Here is a 16,709-nt window from a genome sequence, read left to right as displayed (position 1 = left end):
CTCACTATGATGGTGTCACACTGACACTCCAAGTGCCACCTCACACCCATTGACACCAACACTGTCACCACCAACTGACACCAACACTGTCACCACAGTGGTGTACTCACACCTCACACCCATTGACACCAACACTCACTATGATCGTGTCACACTGACACTCTATGTGCCACCTCACACCCATTGACACCAACACTATCACTACAGTGGTGTCACACTGATGCCCATTGACACCAACACTATCACCACAGTGGTGTACTCACACCTCACACCCATTGACACCAACACTCACCATGATGGTGTCACACTGACACCCATTGACACCAACAGTGTCACCACAGTTGTGTACTCACCATGATGGTGTCACACTGACACTCTATGTGCCACCTCACACCCATTTACACCAACACTCACCACAATGGTGTCACACTTACACACCAGGTGCCACCTCACACCCATTGACACCAACACTGTCACTATGGTGGTGTACTCACACCTCACACCCACTGACACCAACACTCACCATGACGGTGTCACACTGACACCCATTGACACCAACACTATCACCACAGTTGTGTACTCACCACTACGGTGTCACACTGACACTCTATGTGCCACCTCACACCCATTTACACCAACACTGACCACAATAGTGTCATACTTACACACCAGGTGCCACCTCACACCCATTGACACCAACACTCACCACGATGGTGTCACACTGACACACCAAGTGCCAGCTCACTCCCATTTACACCAACACTGACCACAATAGTGTCATACTTACACACCAGGTGCCACCTCACACCCATTGACACCAACACTCACCATGATGGTGTCACACTGACGCCCATTGACACCAACACTGTCACCATAGTGGTGTACTCACACCTCACACCCATTGACACCAACACTCACCATGATGGTGTCACACTGACACTCTATGTGCGACCTCACACCCATTGACACCAACATTGTTACCACAGTTGTGTCACACTGACACCCATTGACACCAACACTGTCACTACAGTTGTGTACTCAGCATGATGGTGTCACACTGACACTCCAAGTGCCACCTCACACCCATTGACACCAACACTGACCACAATAGTGTCACACTTACACACCAGGTGCCACCTCACACCCATTGACACCAACACTGTCACCACAGTTGTGTACTCACCATTATGGTGTCACACTTACACTCCAAGTGCCACCTCACACCCATTGACACCAACACTGACCACAATGGTGTCACACTCACGCCCATTGACACCAACACTGTCAGTGTCATCGTGTACTCACCATGATGGTGTCACACTGACACTCCAAGTGCCACCTCACACCCATTTACACCAACACTGACCACAATAGTGTCATACTTACACACCAGGTGCCACCTCACACCCATTGACACCAACACTCACCACAATGGTGTCACACTGACGCCCATTGACACCAACACTGTCACCACAGTGGTGTACTCACACCTCACTCCCATTGACACCAACAACACAGTGGTGTACTCACCATGATGGTGTCACACTGACACACCAAGTGCCATTTCACACCCATTGACACCAACACTGTCACTATAGTGGTGTACTCACACCTCACACCCATTGACACCAACACTCACCACAATGGTGTCACACTGACACTCCAAGTGCCACCTCACACCCATTGACACCAACACTGTCACCACAGTGGTGTACTCACACCTCCCACCCATTGACACCAACACTCACTATGATCGTGTCACACTGACACTCTATGTGCCACCTCACACCCATTGACACCAACACTATCACTACAGTGGTGTACTCACACCTCACTCCCATTGACACCAACACTGTCACTATAGTGGTGTACTCACACCTCACACCCATTGACACCAACACTATCACTACTGTGGTGTACTCACACCTCACACCCATTGACACCAACACTCACCATGATGGTGTCACACTGACGCTCTATGTGCCACCTCACACCCATTTACACCAACACTCACCACAATGGTGTCACACTGACACTTCACACCCATTGACACCAACACTATCACCATAGTGGTGTACTCACACCTCATAACCATTGACACCAACACTGACCACAATGATGGTGTCATACTTACACACCAGGTGCCACCTCACACCCATTGACACCAACACTCACCATGATGGTGTCACACTGACACTATGTGCCACCCCACACCCATTGACACCAACACTGTCACCACAGTTGTGTACTCACCATGATGGTGTCACACTGACACTCCAAGTGCCAGCTCACACCCATTGACACCAACACTGTCACCACCAACTGACACCAACACTGTCACCACAGTGGTGTACTCACACCTCCCACCCATTGACACCAACACTCACTATGATGGTGTCACACTGACACTCTATGTGCCACCTCACTCCCATTTACACCAACACTCACCACAATGGTGTCACACTTACACACCAGGTGCCACCTCACACCCATTGACACCAACACTGTCACTATAGTGGTGTACTCACACCTCACACCCATTGACACCAACACTATCACCACGATGGTGTTTCACTGACGCCCATTGACACCAACACTGTCACCATAGTGGTGTACTCACACCTCACACCCATTGACACCAACACTCACCATGATGGTGTCACACTGACACTCTATGTGCCACCTCACACCCATTTACACCAACACTGACCACAATGGTGTCACACTGACACTTCACACCCATTGACACCAACACTATCACTACAGTTGTGTACTCACACCTCACATCCATTGACACCAACACTCACCATGATGGTGTCACACTGACACTCTATGTGCCACCTCACACCCATTGACACCAACACTATCACCACAGTTGTGTACTCACCACAATAGTGTCACACTGACACTCTATGTGCCACCTCACTCCCATTGACACCAACACTATCACTAAAGTGGTGTCACACTGACACCCATTGACACCAACACTGTCACCATAGTGGTGTACTCACACCTCACACCCATTGACACCAACACTATCACTAAAGTGGTGTCACACTGATGCCCATTGACACCAACACTATCACCACAGTGGTGTACTCACTATGATGGTGTCACACTGACACTCTATGTGCCACCTCACACCCATTTACACCAACACCCCCATCCCCACAATCCCCCTCCTGCTGTCACCACTCCAGCCCCCCATATCCCCCCATATCCCCCCCTAACAACCCCAAATACCCCAATACCCCCCCAAATGCCCCATATCACCCCCATAACACCCCCAAAATACCCCAATACCCCCCAAAATACCCCAATACCCCCCCAAAATACCCCAATACCCCCCCCCCAAAGCCCTATAACCCTCTTCTCCTCTTCAAGGCAGCGCGGATAGCGAGCGGCTGGCGATTGCCAGGCAGCGAATCCCTTATCGGCTGGGTCGGGTAGTCGATGAATGGCTACTCGACAAAGGTAACTCGTTAGCGTCGCCCTAACGAGACCCCCCCCCCCGTTAATTACAGAGCCCCCCGTTAATTACAGCCCATGGGGACAAGGCTGGGACATAAGGGGGGGGGTCACGTGACTGAGTTGTCCTGTGATCCCCCCACCCCCACGGTGTCACGTGACCATGTCCCAGTGGTGTCCCCCCCCCGAGACCCCCACCCCTTTATTTATAGGGACCCCCACAATCCCCCCCATGTCCCCCCCCCCACCGCGCTGTAAACCCCCATAAATCCGCTAAAACCCCATAAAGGCACCCCCGGCCCCCAATGCACACGCGTGTGAGTGCACGAGTGTGAGCACGTGAGTGTGCGAAGGTGTGACAGGGGCACAAGTGTGCAACTGTGTTATGTGCACGAGTGTGTGAGTGCACAAGCAAAGAGTTGAGGGGTGAGTGTGGTGTATGGCGCATGCGTGTGTGACGCAAGTGCCCTGTGTGAGAACACAAGTGTTTGTGCAAAGGCGTGACAGGGATATGAGAGTGCAAGAGTGTGATGTGCACGAGCACAAGAGCACACGAGTGTGAGCACATAAGTGTGCAAGGAGCATGTGAGTGTGCAAGGAGTAGAGGGATGGGTGACACATACGTGTGAGTGCTCGTGTGTGCACACATGTGTGCAAAGGTGTGATGTGCACAGCCACGAGAGTACACGAGTGTAAGCACATAAGTGTGCAAGGAGCACATGAGTGTGCAAGGAGCAGAGGAATGAGTGTCACACATGTGAGTGTTCATGTGTGCACATGTGTGTGCAAAGGTGTGATGTGCAAAACCACAAGAGTGCATGAGTGTGAGCACATGAGTGTGAGCACATGTGTGTGCAAGGACCAGAGGGGTGAGTGTCATACGTGTGTGTGCACACATGTGTGTAAAGGTGTGAGAGGGACATGAGTGTGCAAGGGTGTGGTGTGCACGAGCAAGAGAGCGCACGAGTGTGAGCACACGAGTATGAGCACATGAGTGTGCAAGGAGCTCGTGTGTGTGCGAGGAGCAGCAGGGTGAGTGTCTCTCACGTGTGAGTGCACATGTGTGTGCAAATGTGTGAAAGAAACATGAGTGTGCAAGGGTGTGATGTGTGCAAGCACATGATTGCACAAGTGTGATCACATGAGTATGAGCACATGAGTGTGCAAGGAGCACGTGTGTGTGTAAGGAGCTGAGGGGTGGGTGTTGCACACGTGTGAGTGCATGTGTGTGTGCAAATGTGTGGCAGGGACACGTGTGTGCAATGATGTGATGCGCACAAGCACAAGAGTGCACGAGTGTGAGCACAAGTGTGTGCAAGGACCAGAGGGGTGGGTGTTACACACGTGTGACTGCTAATTTGTGTGCACACGTGTGTGCAATGATGTGATGTGCACGAGCACGAGAGTGCACGAGTGTGAGCACATGAGTGTGAGTACATGATTGTGAGCACACATGTGTGCAAGGAGCAGCGGGGTGAGTGTCATATGTGTGAGTGCTCATGTGTGTGCAAAGGTGTGATAGGGACAAGCATGTGCAACGATGTGATGTGCACGAGCACGAGAGTGCACGAGCTTGAGCACATGAGTGTGCAAGGAGCACGCATGTGTGCGAGGAGCACAAGGGGTGGGTGTCACACACGTGTGAGTGCTAATGTGTGTGCACACGTGTGTGCAAAGTTGTGATGCGAACAACCGGAAGAGTGCATGAGTGTAAGCACTTAAGTGTGTAAGGAGCACATGAGTGTGCAAGGAGCACGTGAGTGTGCATGGAGCAGAGGGGTGGGTGACACATACGTGTGAGTGCTTGTGTGTGCACACATGTGTGCAAAGGTGTGATGTGCACAGCCACGAGAGTACATGAGTGTAAGTACATAAGTGTGCAAGGAGCACATGAGTGTGCAAGGAGCAGAGGAATGAGTGTCACACATGTGAGTGTTCATGAGTGCACACGTGTGTGCAAAGGTGTGATGTGCAAAACCACAATAGTGCATGAGTGTGAGCACATGAGTGTGAGCACATGTGTGTGCAAGGACCAGAGGGGTGAGTGTCATACGTGTGTGTGCACACATGTGTGTAAAGGTGTGAGAGGGACATGAGTGTGCAAGGGTGTGGTGTGCACGAGCAAGAGAGCGCACGAGTGTGAGCACACGAGTATGAGCACATGAGTGTGCAAGGAGCTCGTGTGTGTGCGAGGAGCAGCAGGGTGAGTGTCACTCACGTGTGAGTGCACATGTGTGTGCAAATGTGTGAAAGAAACATGAGTATGCAAGGGTGTGATGTGTGCAAGCACATGATTGCACAAGTGTGATCACATGAGTATGAGCACATGAGTGTGCAAGGAGCTCGTGTGTGTGCGAGGAGCAGAGGTGTGGGTGTCACATACATGGGAGTGCACGCGTGTGTGCAAATGTGTGACAGGGTAATGAGTGTGCAACGGTGTGGTGTGCACAAGCACAGGAGTGCATGAGTATGAGCACATGAGTGTGAGCACACGTGTGTGCAAGGACCAGAGGCGTGGGTGGCACACACGTGTGACTGCTAATTTGTGTGCACATGTGTGTGCAATGATGTGATGTGCACGAGCACAAGAGTACACAAGTTTGAGCAACAATGTGATGTGCACGAGCATGAGAGTGCATGAATGTGATCACATGAGTGTGCAAAGAGCACATGAGTGTGCAAGGAGCACACGTGTGTGCAATGAGCAGAGGGGTAAGTGTCACATGTGTGAGTGCTCGTGTGCGAGCAAATGTGTGACAGGGACATGAGTGTGCAACGGTGTGATGTGCACGAGCACGAGAGTGCACGAGTGTGAGCACATATGTGTGCAAGAACATGGGTGAGAGTGGCACATGTGTGCAAGGAGCAGAGGGGTGGGTGTCACATATGTGTGAGTGCGCGTGTGTGTGCAAAGGTGTGACGGGAACACATGTGTGCAATGGTGTTATTTGCAAAACCACAAGAGTGCACAGGTGTGAGCACATGAGTGTGAGCACATGAGTGTGCAAGGAGCACAAGGGTAAGAGCGGCACGTGTGTGGGAGGAGCAGAGGGGTGGGTGTCACATGCATGTGAGTGCACTTGTGTGTGCAACAGTGTGATGCGCACAACCACAAGAGTGCACGAGTGTGAGCAAATGAGTGTGAGCACACGTGTGTGCAAGGAGCACAACAGTGAGAGCGGCACATGTGTGCAGGGAGCAAAGGGGTGAATGTTACACACATGTGAGTACTTGTGAATGCACACGTGTGTGCAAAGGTTTGAGTGACACGTGTGTGCAACGGTGTGATGTGCACAAGTGTGCACGAGTATGTGAGTGCACAAGCAAGGAGCTGAGGGCTGAGAGAGTGGGTGGGTGTCACACACGTGTGAGTACTCATATGAATGCACACGTGTGTGACAACACAGGAACATGAGTGTGCAAAGGTGTGACAAGCACAAGCGTGTGAGTGCACAAACAAGAGGCAAAGGTGTGGGAGTGTGCCCGGGTGTGCGAGGGTGGCACTTGTGCAAGTGTTTATAGCACAGGTGAGTGGCACAAGCGTGTGAGTGCACGAATAGAAGCACAGGGGTGAGAGAGGGGTGAGTGTGACCGCCAGTCGTGCAAGCACGAGGATGGATTGTGCAAGAAGCTGTGCAAGAAGAGCAGGCGGTTTTGCACAAGGATTGTGAGTGCACAGGGGTGGTGAGTGCACGAGGATGGTAGTGTGCAAGGGAATCGTGCAAAACCACGTGTGCCCAGGTGTGTGTTGGTGCAACATGTGAAAGGGCTCACAATAGTGCAAGAAGATGGTGCACGTCACGTGGGTGTTTGCACAATGATTGTGAGTGCACGAGGATGGTGATCGCACAACTACCCACACAATAGTGTGATGCGTGTGCAAAAAGATAGTGCACAAGGACTGAGGGTCACCGTGTGTGTGTGCACAGTGGGGTGTGCAAGGAGAGTGTCAGGATGATGGTGTTTGCACGAGGGCGATGCTTGCACGAGGATGGTGGTTGCACGAGGATGGTGATCGCACAACTATCCACGGCAATGCGTGTGCAAGGAGATGGTGCACAAGGACTGAGGGTCACCATGTGTGTGCACAGTGGGGTGTGCAAGGAGGGTGTCAGGATGATGGTGTTTGCACGAGGATGGTGTTTGCACGAGGATGGTGATTGCACGAGGATGGTGATCGCACAACTATCCACACAATAGTGCGATGCGTGTGCAAGAAGATGGCGCACAAGGACTGAGGGTCACCGTGTGTGTGCACAGTGGGGTGTGCAAGGAGGATGACGGGATGATGGTGTTTGCACGAGGGTGATGCTTGCACGAGGATGGTGTTTGCACAAGGATGGTGTTTGCACAAGGATGGTGTTTGCACAAGGATTGGGCCTTGCACGAGGATTGGGCCTTGCACAAGCGCGTCGCGTGCCCGCCCTTCAACCCAAGTAGGGCCCCAAAAGTGCCCGATCTGAGCCCAAAATGAGCCCTCATGCAAACACAACCAGGACGTTTTGGGGTCACTTTTGGGGTCACTGAGCCCTATTTGGGGTCCCCATCATCCCAGCCCCATTTTGGGGCCCATTTTGGGGCCCATTTTGGGGTCATTTAGCTCTATTTGGGGTTCCCATCATCCCAACCCCATTTTGGGGCCCATTTTGGGGCCCATTTTGGGGCCCATTTTGGGGCCCATTTTGGGGTCATTTAGCCCTATTTGGGGTCCCCATCATCCCAGCCCCATTTTGGGGCCCATTTTGGGGTCACTGAGCCCTATTTGGGATCCCCATCATCCCAACCCCATTTTGGGGCCCTATTTGGGGTTCCCATCATCCCATTGCCCTTTTGGGGTCACTATTTGGGATCCCCATCATCCCAACCCCATTTAGGGGCCTATTTTGGGGTCATTTAGCTCTATTTGGGGTTCCCATCATCCCAATCCCATTTTGGGGTCACTGAGCACTATTTGGGATCCCCATCATCCCAACCCCATTTTGGGGCCCATTTTGGGGTCACTGAGCACTTATTTGGGATCCCCATCATCCCAACCACATTTTGGGGCTTATTTTGGGGTCACTGAGCCCTATTTGGGATCCCCATCATCCCAACCCCATTTTGGGGCCCTATTTGGGGTTCCCATCATCCCATTGCACTTTTGGGGTCACTATTTGGGGTCCCCATCATCCCAACCCCATTTTGGGGCCCATTTTGGGGTCATTTAGCCCTATTTGGGGTTCCCACCATCCCAACCCCTTTTTGGGGTCCCATTTGGGATCCCCATCATCCCAACCCCATTTTGGGGCCCGTTTTGGGGTCACTGAGCCCTATTTGGGGTCCCCATCATCCCAACCCCATTTTGGGGCCCTATTTGGGGTTCCCATCATCCCATTGCCCTTTTGGGGTCACTATTTGGGATCCCCATCATCCCAACCCCATTTTGGGTCCCCTTTTTGGATCCCCATTATCCCATCCCAAAGTTCGGGCCCCTTTTGGGGTCACTAAGCCCTATTTGGGATCCCCATCATCCCAACCCCATTTTGGGGCTTATTTTGGGGTCACTGAGCCCTATTTGGGATTCCCATCATCCCAACCCCATTTTGGGGCCCCTTTTGGGGTCATTTAGCTCTATTTGGGATCCCTATCATCCCATTGCCTTTTTGGGGTCTCATTTGGGATCCCCATCATCCCAACCCCATTTTGGGGCCCACTTTTGAGTCCTATGGGGGCCCCTTTTGGGGTTACTGAGCCCTATTTGGGATTCCCATCATCCCAACCCCATTTTGGGGTCCATTTTGGGTCATATGGGGGCCCTTTTGGGGTCACTGAGCAGTATTGGGGTCATCCCAACCCCTTTTTGGGGCCCAATTTGGGGTTCCCATCATCCCAACCCCATTTTGGGGTCACTGAACATCATTTGGGATCCCTATCATCCCATTGCCTTTTTGGGGTCCCATTTGGGGTTCCCATCATCCCAACCCCATTTTGGGGGCCTATTTTGGGGTCACTAAGCCCTATTTGGGATCCCCATCATCCCAACCCCATTTTGGGGCCCACTTTTGAGTCCTATGGGGGCCCCTTTTGGGGTCACTGAGGCCTATTTGGGGTTCCCATCATCCCAAACCCATTTTGGGGTCCCTTTTGGGGTCACTGAGCCCTATTTGGGGTTCCCAACATCCCGTTGCCTTTTTGGGGTCCAATTATGGATCCCCATCATGCCAACCCCATTTTGGGGCCCATTTTAGGATCACTGAGCATCATTTGGGGTTCCCACCACCCCTCATCACCATTTTGGGGACCCTTTTGGGGTCAGCAGGCCCTATTTGGGACTCTCATCATTCCAAATCCATTTTGGGGCCCCTTTTAGGATCCCCATCATCCCAACCCCATTTTGGGGCCTCTTTTAGGGTCACTGAGCCCTATTTGGGGTTCCCATCATCCCATTGCCTTTTTGGGGCCCCATTTGGGATCCCCATCATCCCAACCCCATTTTGGGGACCCTTTTGGGGTCACTGAACCCCATTTGGGATCCTCATCATCCCAACCACATTTGGGGGCCCATTTTGGGGTCACTGAGCACTATTTGGGGTTCCCACCCCACATCACTGCCATTTTGGGGCCCAATTTGGGGTCAGCAGGCAATATTTGGGGTTCCCATCATCCCAACCCCATTTGGGGGGCCCTATAGGGATTCCCTCCACCCCGTTGCATTTTTGGGGTCCATTTTGGGTTCAGTGAGCACTATTTGGGATTCCCATCATCCCAACCCCATTTTAGGGCTCATTTTGGGTTCCTCAAGCCCTATTTGGGATTCCCATCATCCCAACCCCATATGGGGTCCCATTTTGTGTTCAGCCACCCCTATTTAGGATCTCCTCTGCCCCATTGCCTTTCTGGGGCCCCTTTTGGGTTCAGTGACCCCTATTTAGGATCCCCATCATCCCAACCCCATTTTGGGGCTCATTTTGGGTTCCTCAAACCCTACTTGGGATTCCCATCACCCCAACTCCATATGGGGCCCCATTTTCAGTTCAGACACCCCTATTTACGATCCCCTCTGCCCCATTGCCTTTTGGGGCCCATTTTGGGTTCATTGAGCCCTATTTGGGATTCCCATTATCCCATCTTCATCTGGGGGCCCATTTTGGGTTCAGCGACCCCTATTTAGGATCCCCATCATCCCAACCCCATATGGGACCCCATTTTGTGTTCGGCCACCCCTATTTAGGATCCCCTCTGCCCCATTGCCTTTTGGGGCCCATTTTGGGTTCAGCGACCCCTATTTAGGATCCCATCTACCCCATTGCCTTTTGGGGGCCCATTTTGGGTTCAGCGACCCCTATTTAGGATTCCCATAATCCCAAACTCATTTAGGGGCTCATTTTGGGTTCCTCAAGCCCTATTTAGGATTCCCATCACCCCAACCCCATATGGGGCCCCATTTTGGGTTCAGCCACCCCTATTTAGGATCCCATCTACCCCATTGCCTTTTTGGGGCCCCTTTTGGGTTCAGCGACCCCTATTTGGGATCCCCATCATCCCAACCCCATATGGGGTTCCATTTTGGGTTCAGCCACCCCTATTTAGGATCCCATCTGCCCCATTGCCTTTTGGGGCCCCTTTTGGGTTCAGCGACCCCTATTTGGGGTTCTCATCATCCCAACCCCATTTTGGGGCTCATTTTGGGTTCCTCAAACCCTATTTGGGATTCCCATCACCCCAACCCCATATGGGATCCCATTTTGTGTTCAGCCACCCCTATTTAGGATCCCATCTGCCCCATTGCCTTTTGGGGCCCCTTTTGGGTTCAGCGACCCCTATTTAGGATCCCCATCATCCCAACCCCATTTTGGGGCCCCTTTTAGGTTCACTGAGCCCTATTTGGGGTTCCATCACCCCAACCCCATATGAGACCCCATTTTGTGTTCAGCCACCCCTATTTAGGATCCCATCTCCCCCATTGCATTTTTGGGGCCCCTTTTGGGTTCAGCGACCCCTATTTGGGATTCCCATCACCCCAACCCCATATGGGGTCCCATTTTGGGTTCAGCCACCCCTATTTAGGATCCCCTCTGCCCCATTGCCTTTTGGGGCCCATTTTGGGTTCAGCGACCCCTATTTGGGATTCCCATTATCCCATCTCCATATGAGGGCCCATTTTGGGTTCAGTGAGCACTATTTGGGATCCCCATCATCCCAACCCCATTTTGGGGCTCATTTTGGGTTCCTCAAGCCCTATTTAGGATTCCCATCACCCCAACCCCATATGGGGTTCCATTTTGGGTTCAGACACTCCTATTTAGGATCCCATCTGCCCCATTGTATTTTTGGGGCCCATTTTGGGTTCAGTGACCCCTATTTAGGATTCCCATCATCCCAACCCCATTTTGGGGCTCATTTTGGGTTCCTCAAGCCCTATTTGGGATTCCCATTACCCCAACCCCATATGGGACCCCATTTTGTGTTCAGCCACCCCTATTTAGGATCCCATCTGCCCCATTGCCTTTTGGGGCTCATTTTGGGTTCAGTGAGCACTATTTGGGATTCCCATCATCTCAACCCCATTTTGGGGCCCCTATTTAGGATTCCCATCATCTCAGCCCTATTTTGGGGCTCATTTTGGGTTCCTCAAACCCTATTTAGGATTCCCATCACCCCAATCCCATATGGGGCCCCCTTTTGGGTTCAGCCACCCCTATTTAGGATTCCCTCACCCCTCACCCCTATTTCGGGCTTCCCTTTGGGTTCACTGGGTGCCTCCCCCCTTCACCCCATCCTCTTCCCCCCCCCCCCAAACACCCCCCGACCCAGACCCCATTAAATCTCCCCCCATCCCCCCCATCCCTTTGGGTTCATTGGGTGCCCCCTGCCTCCTTTTAACCCCCCCAGCCCCCCCAACCCCATTAAACCCCCCCAACCCCATTAACCCCCCCCTATTCCCCCCCCCAGGCCGCCAGCTGACCATCTTTAACAGCCCCCCCCCTCACCACCCATCCCCACCCCCACCCCCATCACCTCCCTCACCACCCCCCCCCTTGTCCCCCATCACCCCCCCACACCCCTTATCCCCCCCCTCACCCTCCATCCCCCCCCTTGCCTCCCATCACCCCCCTCACCCCTGATCCCCATCCCCTCGCCCCCCATCCCTCCTCCCCTTGTCCCCCATCCCCCTACCCTCACCCCCCACCCCCATTTCAGGCTTCCCTTTGCCTTCATTGGTTGCCCCCCACCCCCATTTCACCCCCTTGCCCCCCATCAACCCCCCTCACCCCTAATCTCCCCCCCCTTTACCCCCCATCACCCCTGATCTCCCCCCACCCCCCACCCCTGATCCCCATCCCCATCCCCCCCATCCCCCCCTAGGCCCCCTAACCCCCCCAGCCCCCCCCCAACCCCATTAACCCCCCCTATTCCCCCCCCAGGCCGCCAGCTGACCATCTTCAACAGCCCCCCCTTGCCCCCCATCACCCCCCTCACCCCTAATCCCCCCCCCTTTACCCCCCATCCCCTCCCCACCCCTTATCCCCTCCCCACCCCCTATTCCCCCCCCCCTCCCTCCATCCCCCCCCCTCACCCCCCATCCCCCCCCTATGCCCCCTAACCCCCCCAACCCCATTAAACCCCCCCAACCCCATTAACCCCCCAATTAACCCCCCCTATCCCCCCCCAGGCCGCCAGCTGACCATCTTTAACAGCCCCCCCCTCACCCCCCATCCCCCCATCACCCCTAATCCCCCCCCCCTTTACCCCCCATCCCCCCCCTCACCATCCCCCCTTGACCCCCCATCCCCCCATCACCCCCCATGCCCCCTAACCCCCATTAAACCTCATTAACCCCCCCCAACCCCATTAAACCCCCCCAATCCCATTAACCCCCCCAACCCCATTAAACCCCCCCCAACCCCATTAAACTCCATTAAACCCCCCCAACCCCATTAACCCCCCCCAACCCCATTAACCCCCCCTTATTCCCCCCCCCAGGCCGCCAGCTGACCATCTTTAACAGCCCCCTCCTCACCCCCCATCCCCCCCATCCCTCCCCATGCCCCCTAAACCCCCCCATTCCCCCCAACCCCATTAAACCCCATTAAACCCCCCCAATCCCATTAAACCCCCCCAAACCCATTAAACCCCCCCTATTCCCCCCCCCAGGCCGCCAGCTGACCATCTTTAACAGCCCCCCCCTTACCCTCCATCCCCCCCTCACCCCCCATTCCCCCCTTGCCCCCCCATGCCCCCTAAACCCCCCATTCCCCCCAACCCCATTAAACCCCCCCAACCCCATTAAACCCCATTAAACCCCCCCAACCCCATTAACCCCCCAATTAACCCCCCTTTATTCCCCCCCCAGGCCACCAGCTGACCATCTTTAACAGCCCCCCCCTCACCCCCCATCCCCCCCATCCCCCTCATACCCCCCTATACCCCACCTCACCCCCCATACCCCCCTTGCCCCCTAACCCCCCCAGCACCCCCAACCCCATTAAACCTCATTAAACCCCCCCAACCCCATTAAACCCCATTAACCCCCCCCAACCCCATTAAAGCCCCCCAATCCCATTAACCCCCCCAACCCCATTAAACCCCCCCCAACCCCATTAAACCCCATTAAACCCCCCCAACCCCATTAAACCCCATTAACCCCCCCCAACCCCATTAAACCCCCCCAATCCCATTAACCCCCCCAACCCCATTAAACCCCCCCCAACCCCATTAAACCCCATTAAACCCCCCCAACCCCATTAAACCCCATTAAACCTCCCCAACCCCATTAACCCCCCCAACCCCATTAAACCCCCCCAACCCCATTAAACCCCATTAACCCCCCCAAACCCCATTAACCCCCCTATCCCCCCCCCAGGCCACCAGCTGACCATCTTCAACAGCCCCCCCCCCCTCACCCCCCATCCCCTCCCTCACCATCCCCCCCATCACCCCCCCCCCTCACCCCCTTACCCTCCCCCCTCACCCCCCATCTCCCTACCCTCACCCCCCACCCCCATTTCAGGCTCCCCTTTGGGTTCATTGGGTGCCCCCCCCAACCCCATTAAACCCCATTAAACCCCCCCAACCCCATTAAACCCCCCAACCCCATTAAATCCCCCCCCATCCCCCCCCCATCCCCCCCCATGCCCCCTAACCCCCCCAGCCCCCCCAACCCCATTAAACCCCATTAACCCCCCCAACCCCATTAAACCCCATTAAACCCCCCCCAACCCCATTAACCCCCCCTATCCCCCCCCAGGCTGCCAGCTGACCATCTTCAACAGCCCCCCCCTTACCCCCCATCCCCCCCATCCCCCCCATGCCCATCCCCCCCCTCACCCCCCATCCCCCCCCTATGCCCCCTAACCCCCCCAGCTCCCCCAACCCCATTAAACCCCATTAAACCCCCCCAACCCCATTAACCCCCCCCCAATCCCCTCCAACCCCATTAAACCCCATTAAACCCCCCCAACCCCATTAACCCCCCCCCCCCCCCGTTCCCTCCCCAGGCCGCCAGCTGACCATCTTCAACAGCCCCCCCCCAGCCCCCCAACCCCATTAAACCCCATTAAACCCCCCCAACCCCATTAAACCCCATTAACCCCCCCAACCCCATTAAACCCCCCCAATCCCATTAACCCCCCCAACCCCATTAAACCCCCCCCAACCCCATTAAAACCCATTAAACCCCCCCAACCCCATTAACCCCCCCAACCCCATTAAACCCCCCAAACCCCCCCGAACCCCATTAAACCCCCCCAACCCCATTAACCCCCCAATTAACCCCCCCTATCCCCCCCCCAGGCCGCCAGCTGACCATCTTTAACAGACCCCCCTTCGCCCCACATCCCCCCATCCCTCCCCATGCCCCCTAACCCACCCAGCCCCCCAACCCCATTAAACCCCATTAAACCCCCCCAAACCCCATTAACCCCCCTTATCCCCCCCCCAGGCCGCCAGCTGACCATCTTCAACAGCCCCCCCCTCACCCCCCATCCCCCCATCACCCCTAATCCCCCCCCCCCACCCCCATCCCCCCCTTCCCCCCCAACCCCATTAAACCCCCCCAACCCCATTAAACCCCATTAACCCCCCCCAACCCCATTAACCCCCCCCCCTATTCCCCCCCAGGCCGCCAGCTGACCATCTTCAACAGCCCCCCCCTTACCCCCCATCCCCCCCATCCCCCCCATGCCCATCCCCCCCCCTCACCCCCCATCCCCCCCCTATGCCCCCTAACCCCCCCAGCCCCCCCAACCCCATTAAACCCCATTAAACCCCATTAAACCCCCCCAACCCCATTAAACCCCATTAACCCCCCCCAACCCCATTAAACCCCCCCAATCCCATTAACCCCCCAACCCCATTAAACCCCCCCCAACCCCATTAAACCCCATTAAACCCCCCCAAACCCCATTAACCCCCCTTATCCCCCCCCCAGGCCGCCAGCTGACCATCTTCAACAGCCCCCCCATCCCCCCCTATGCCCCCTAACCCACCCAGCCCCATTAAACCCCATTAAACCCCCCAACCCCATTAACCCCCCAATTAACCCCCCCCTTGTTCCCCCCCCAGGCCGCCAGCTGACCATCTTTAACAGCCCCCCCTCACCCCCCATCCCCCCCCATGCCCCCTAACCCCCCCAGCCCCCCTAACCCCATTAAACCCCATTAACCCCCCCAACCCCATTAAACCCCATTAACCCCCAATTAACCCCCCCCTATCCCCCCCCCAGGCCGCCAGCTGACCATCTTTAACAGCCAGGCATCGGTTCGCGTTGGTGGCCGCGATCGTGGGCGTCCGTTCCAGGGTCAGCTCTCGGGTCTCTATTACAACGGCTTGAAGGTGTTGGCGTTGGCGGCCGAAGGGCACCCAAGGGTGAGGGCTGAAGGTGACCTACGTTTAGTTGGGGACCCCCCCCCACCACCAGCGGCTCCTCCAGGTCCGGCGACGGCGGCCCCCCCCGATATGGCCACCACCATCATGGAGACCACCACCACCATGGCCACCACCACCACCAGGAGGGGGAGGTCACCCACGTTGAGGGACACCGTGGCGCAGGTAAATGGGGGGGGGGGGCGTTAAATGGGGGGGGGGTCTTCTATAGGTGGGGGGAGGAATGATTGAGGGGGGGGTCTTCTGTAGGTGGGGAGGGGGGCGGTTAAATGGGGGGGGTCGTCTATAGGTGGGGGGGGTTAAATGGGTGGGGGTCTTCTATAGGTGGGGGGGTCTTCTATAGGTGGAGGGAAATGATTGAGGGGGGTCTTCTATAG

At 55.3% G+C, this 16,709-nt stretch overlaps 1 protein-coding gene across 1 annotated transcript in view; it reads left to right on the top strand.

Moving 5' to 3' along the window:
- Positions 1–16,521, top strand: part of LOC146751171 (neurexin-2-beta-like) — a 28,291-nt gene extending 11,770 nt beyond the window's left edge. The window contains exons 3-4 of the mRNA XM_085535360.1: positions 3,385–3,474; positions 16,172–16,521. Of these exons, the coding sequence (XP_085391486.1) occupies positions 3,385–3,474; positions 16,172–16,521 (440 nt within the window). The remainder of the gene's footprint in view (positions 1–3,384; positions 3,475–16,171) is intronic.
- The last annotated feature ends 188 nt before the right edge of the window (positions 16,522–16,709 follow it).

Source organism: Coturnix japonica, unplaced genomic scaffold (genome assembly GCF_054131305.1).
Source record: "Coturnix japonica strain WE unplaced genomic scaffold, WE-NBRP24 Scf120, whole genome shotgun sequence".
Taxonomy (NCBI): Eukaryota; Metazoa; Chordata; class Aves; order Galliformes; family Phasianidae; genus Coturnix; species Coturnix japonica.
This window is presented reverse-complemented; position numbering and strand designations above follow the sequence as displayed.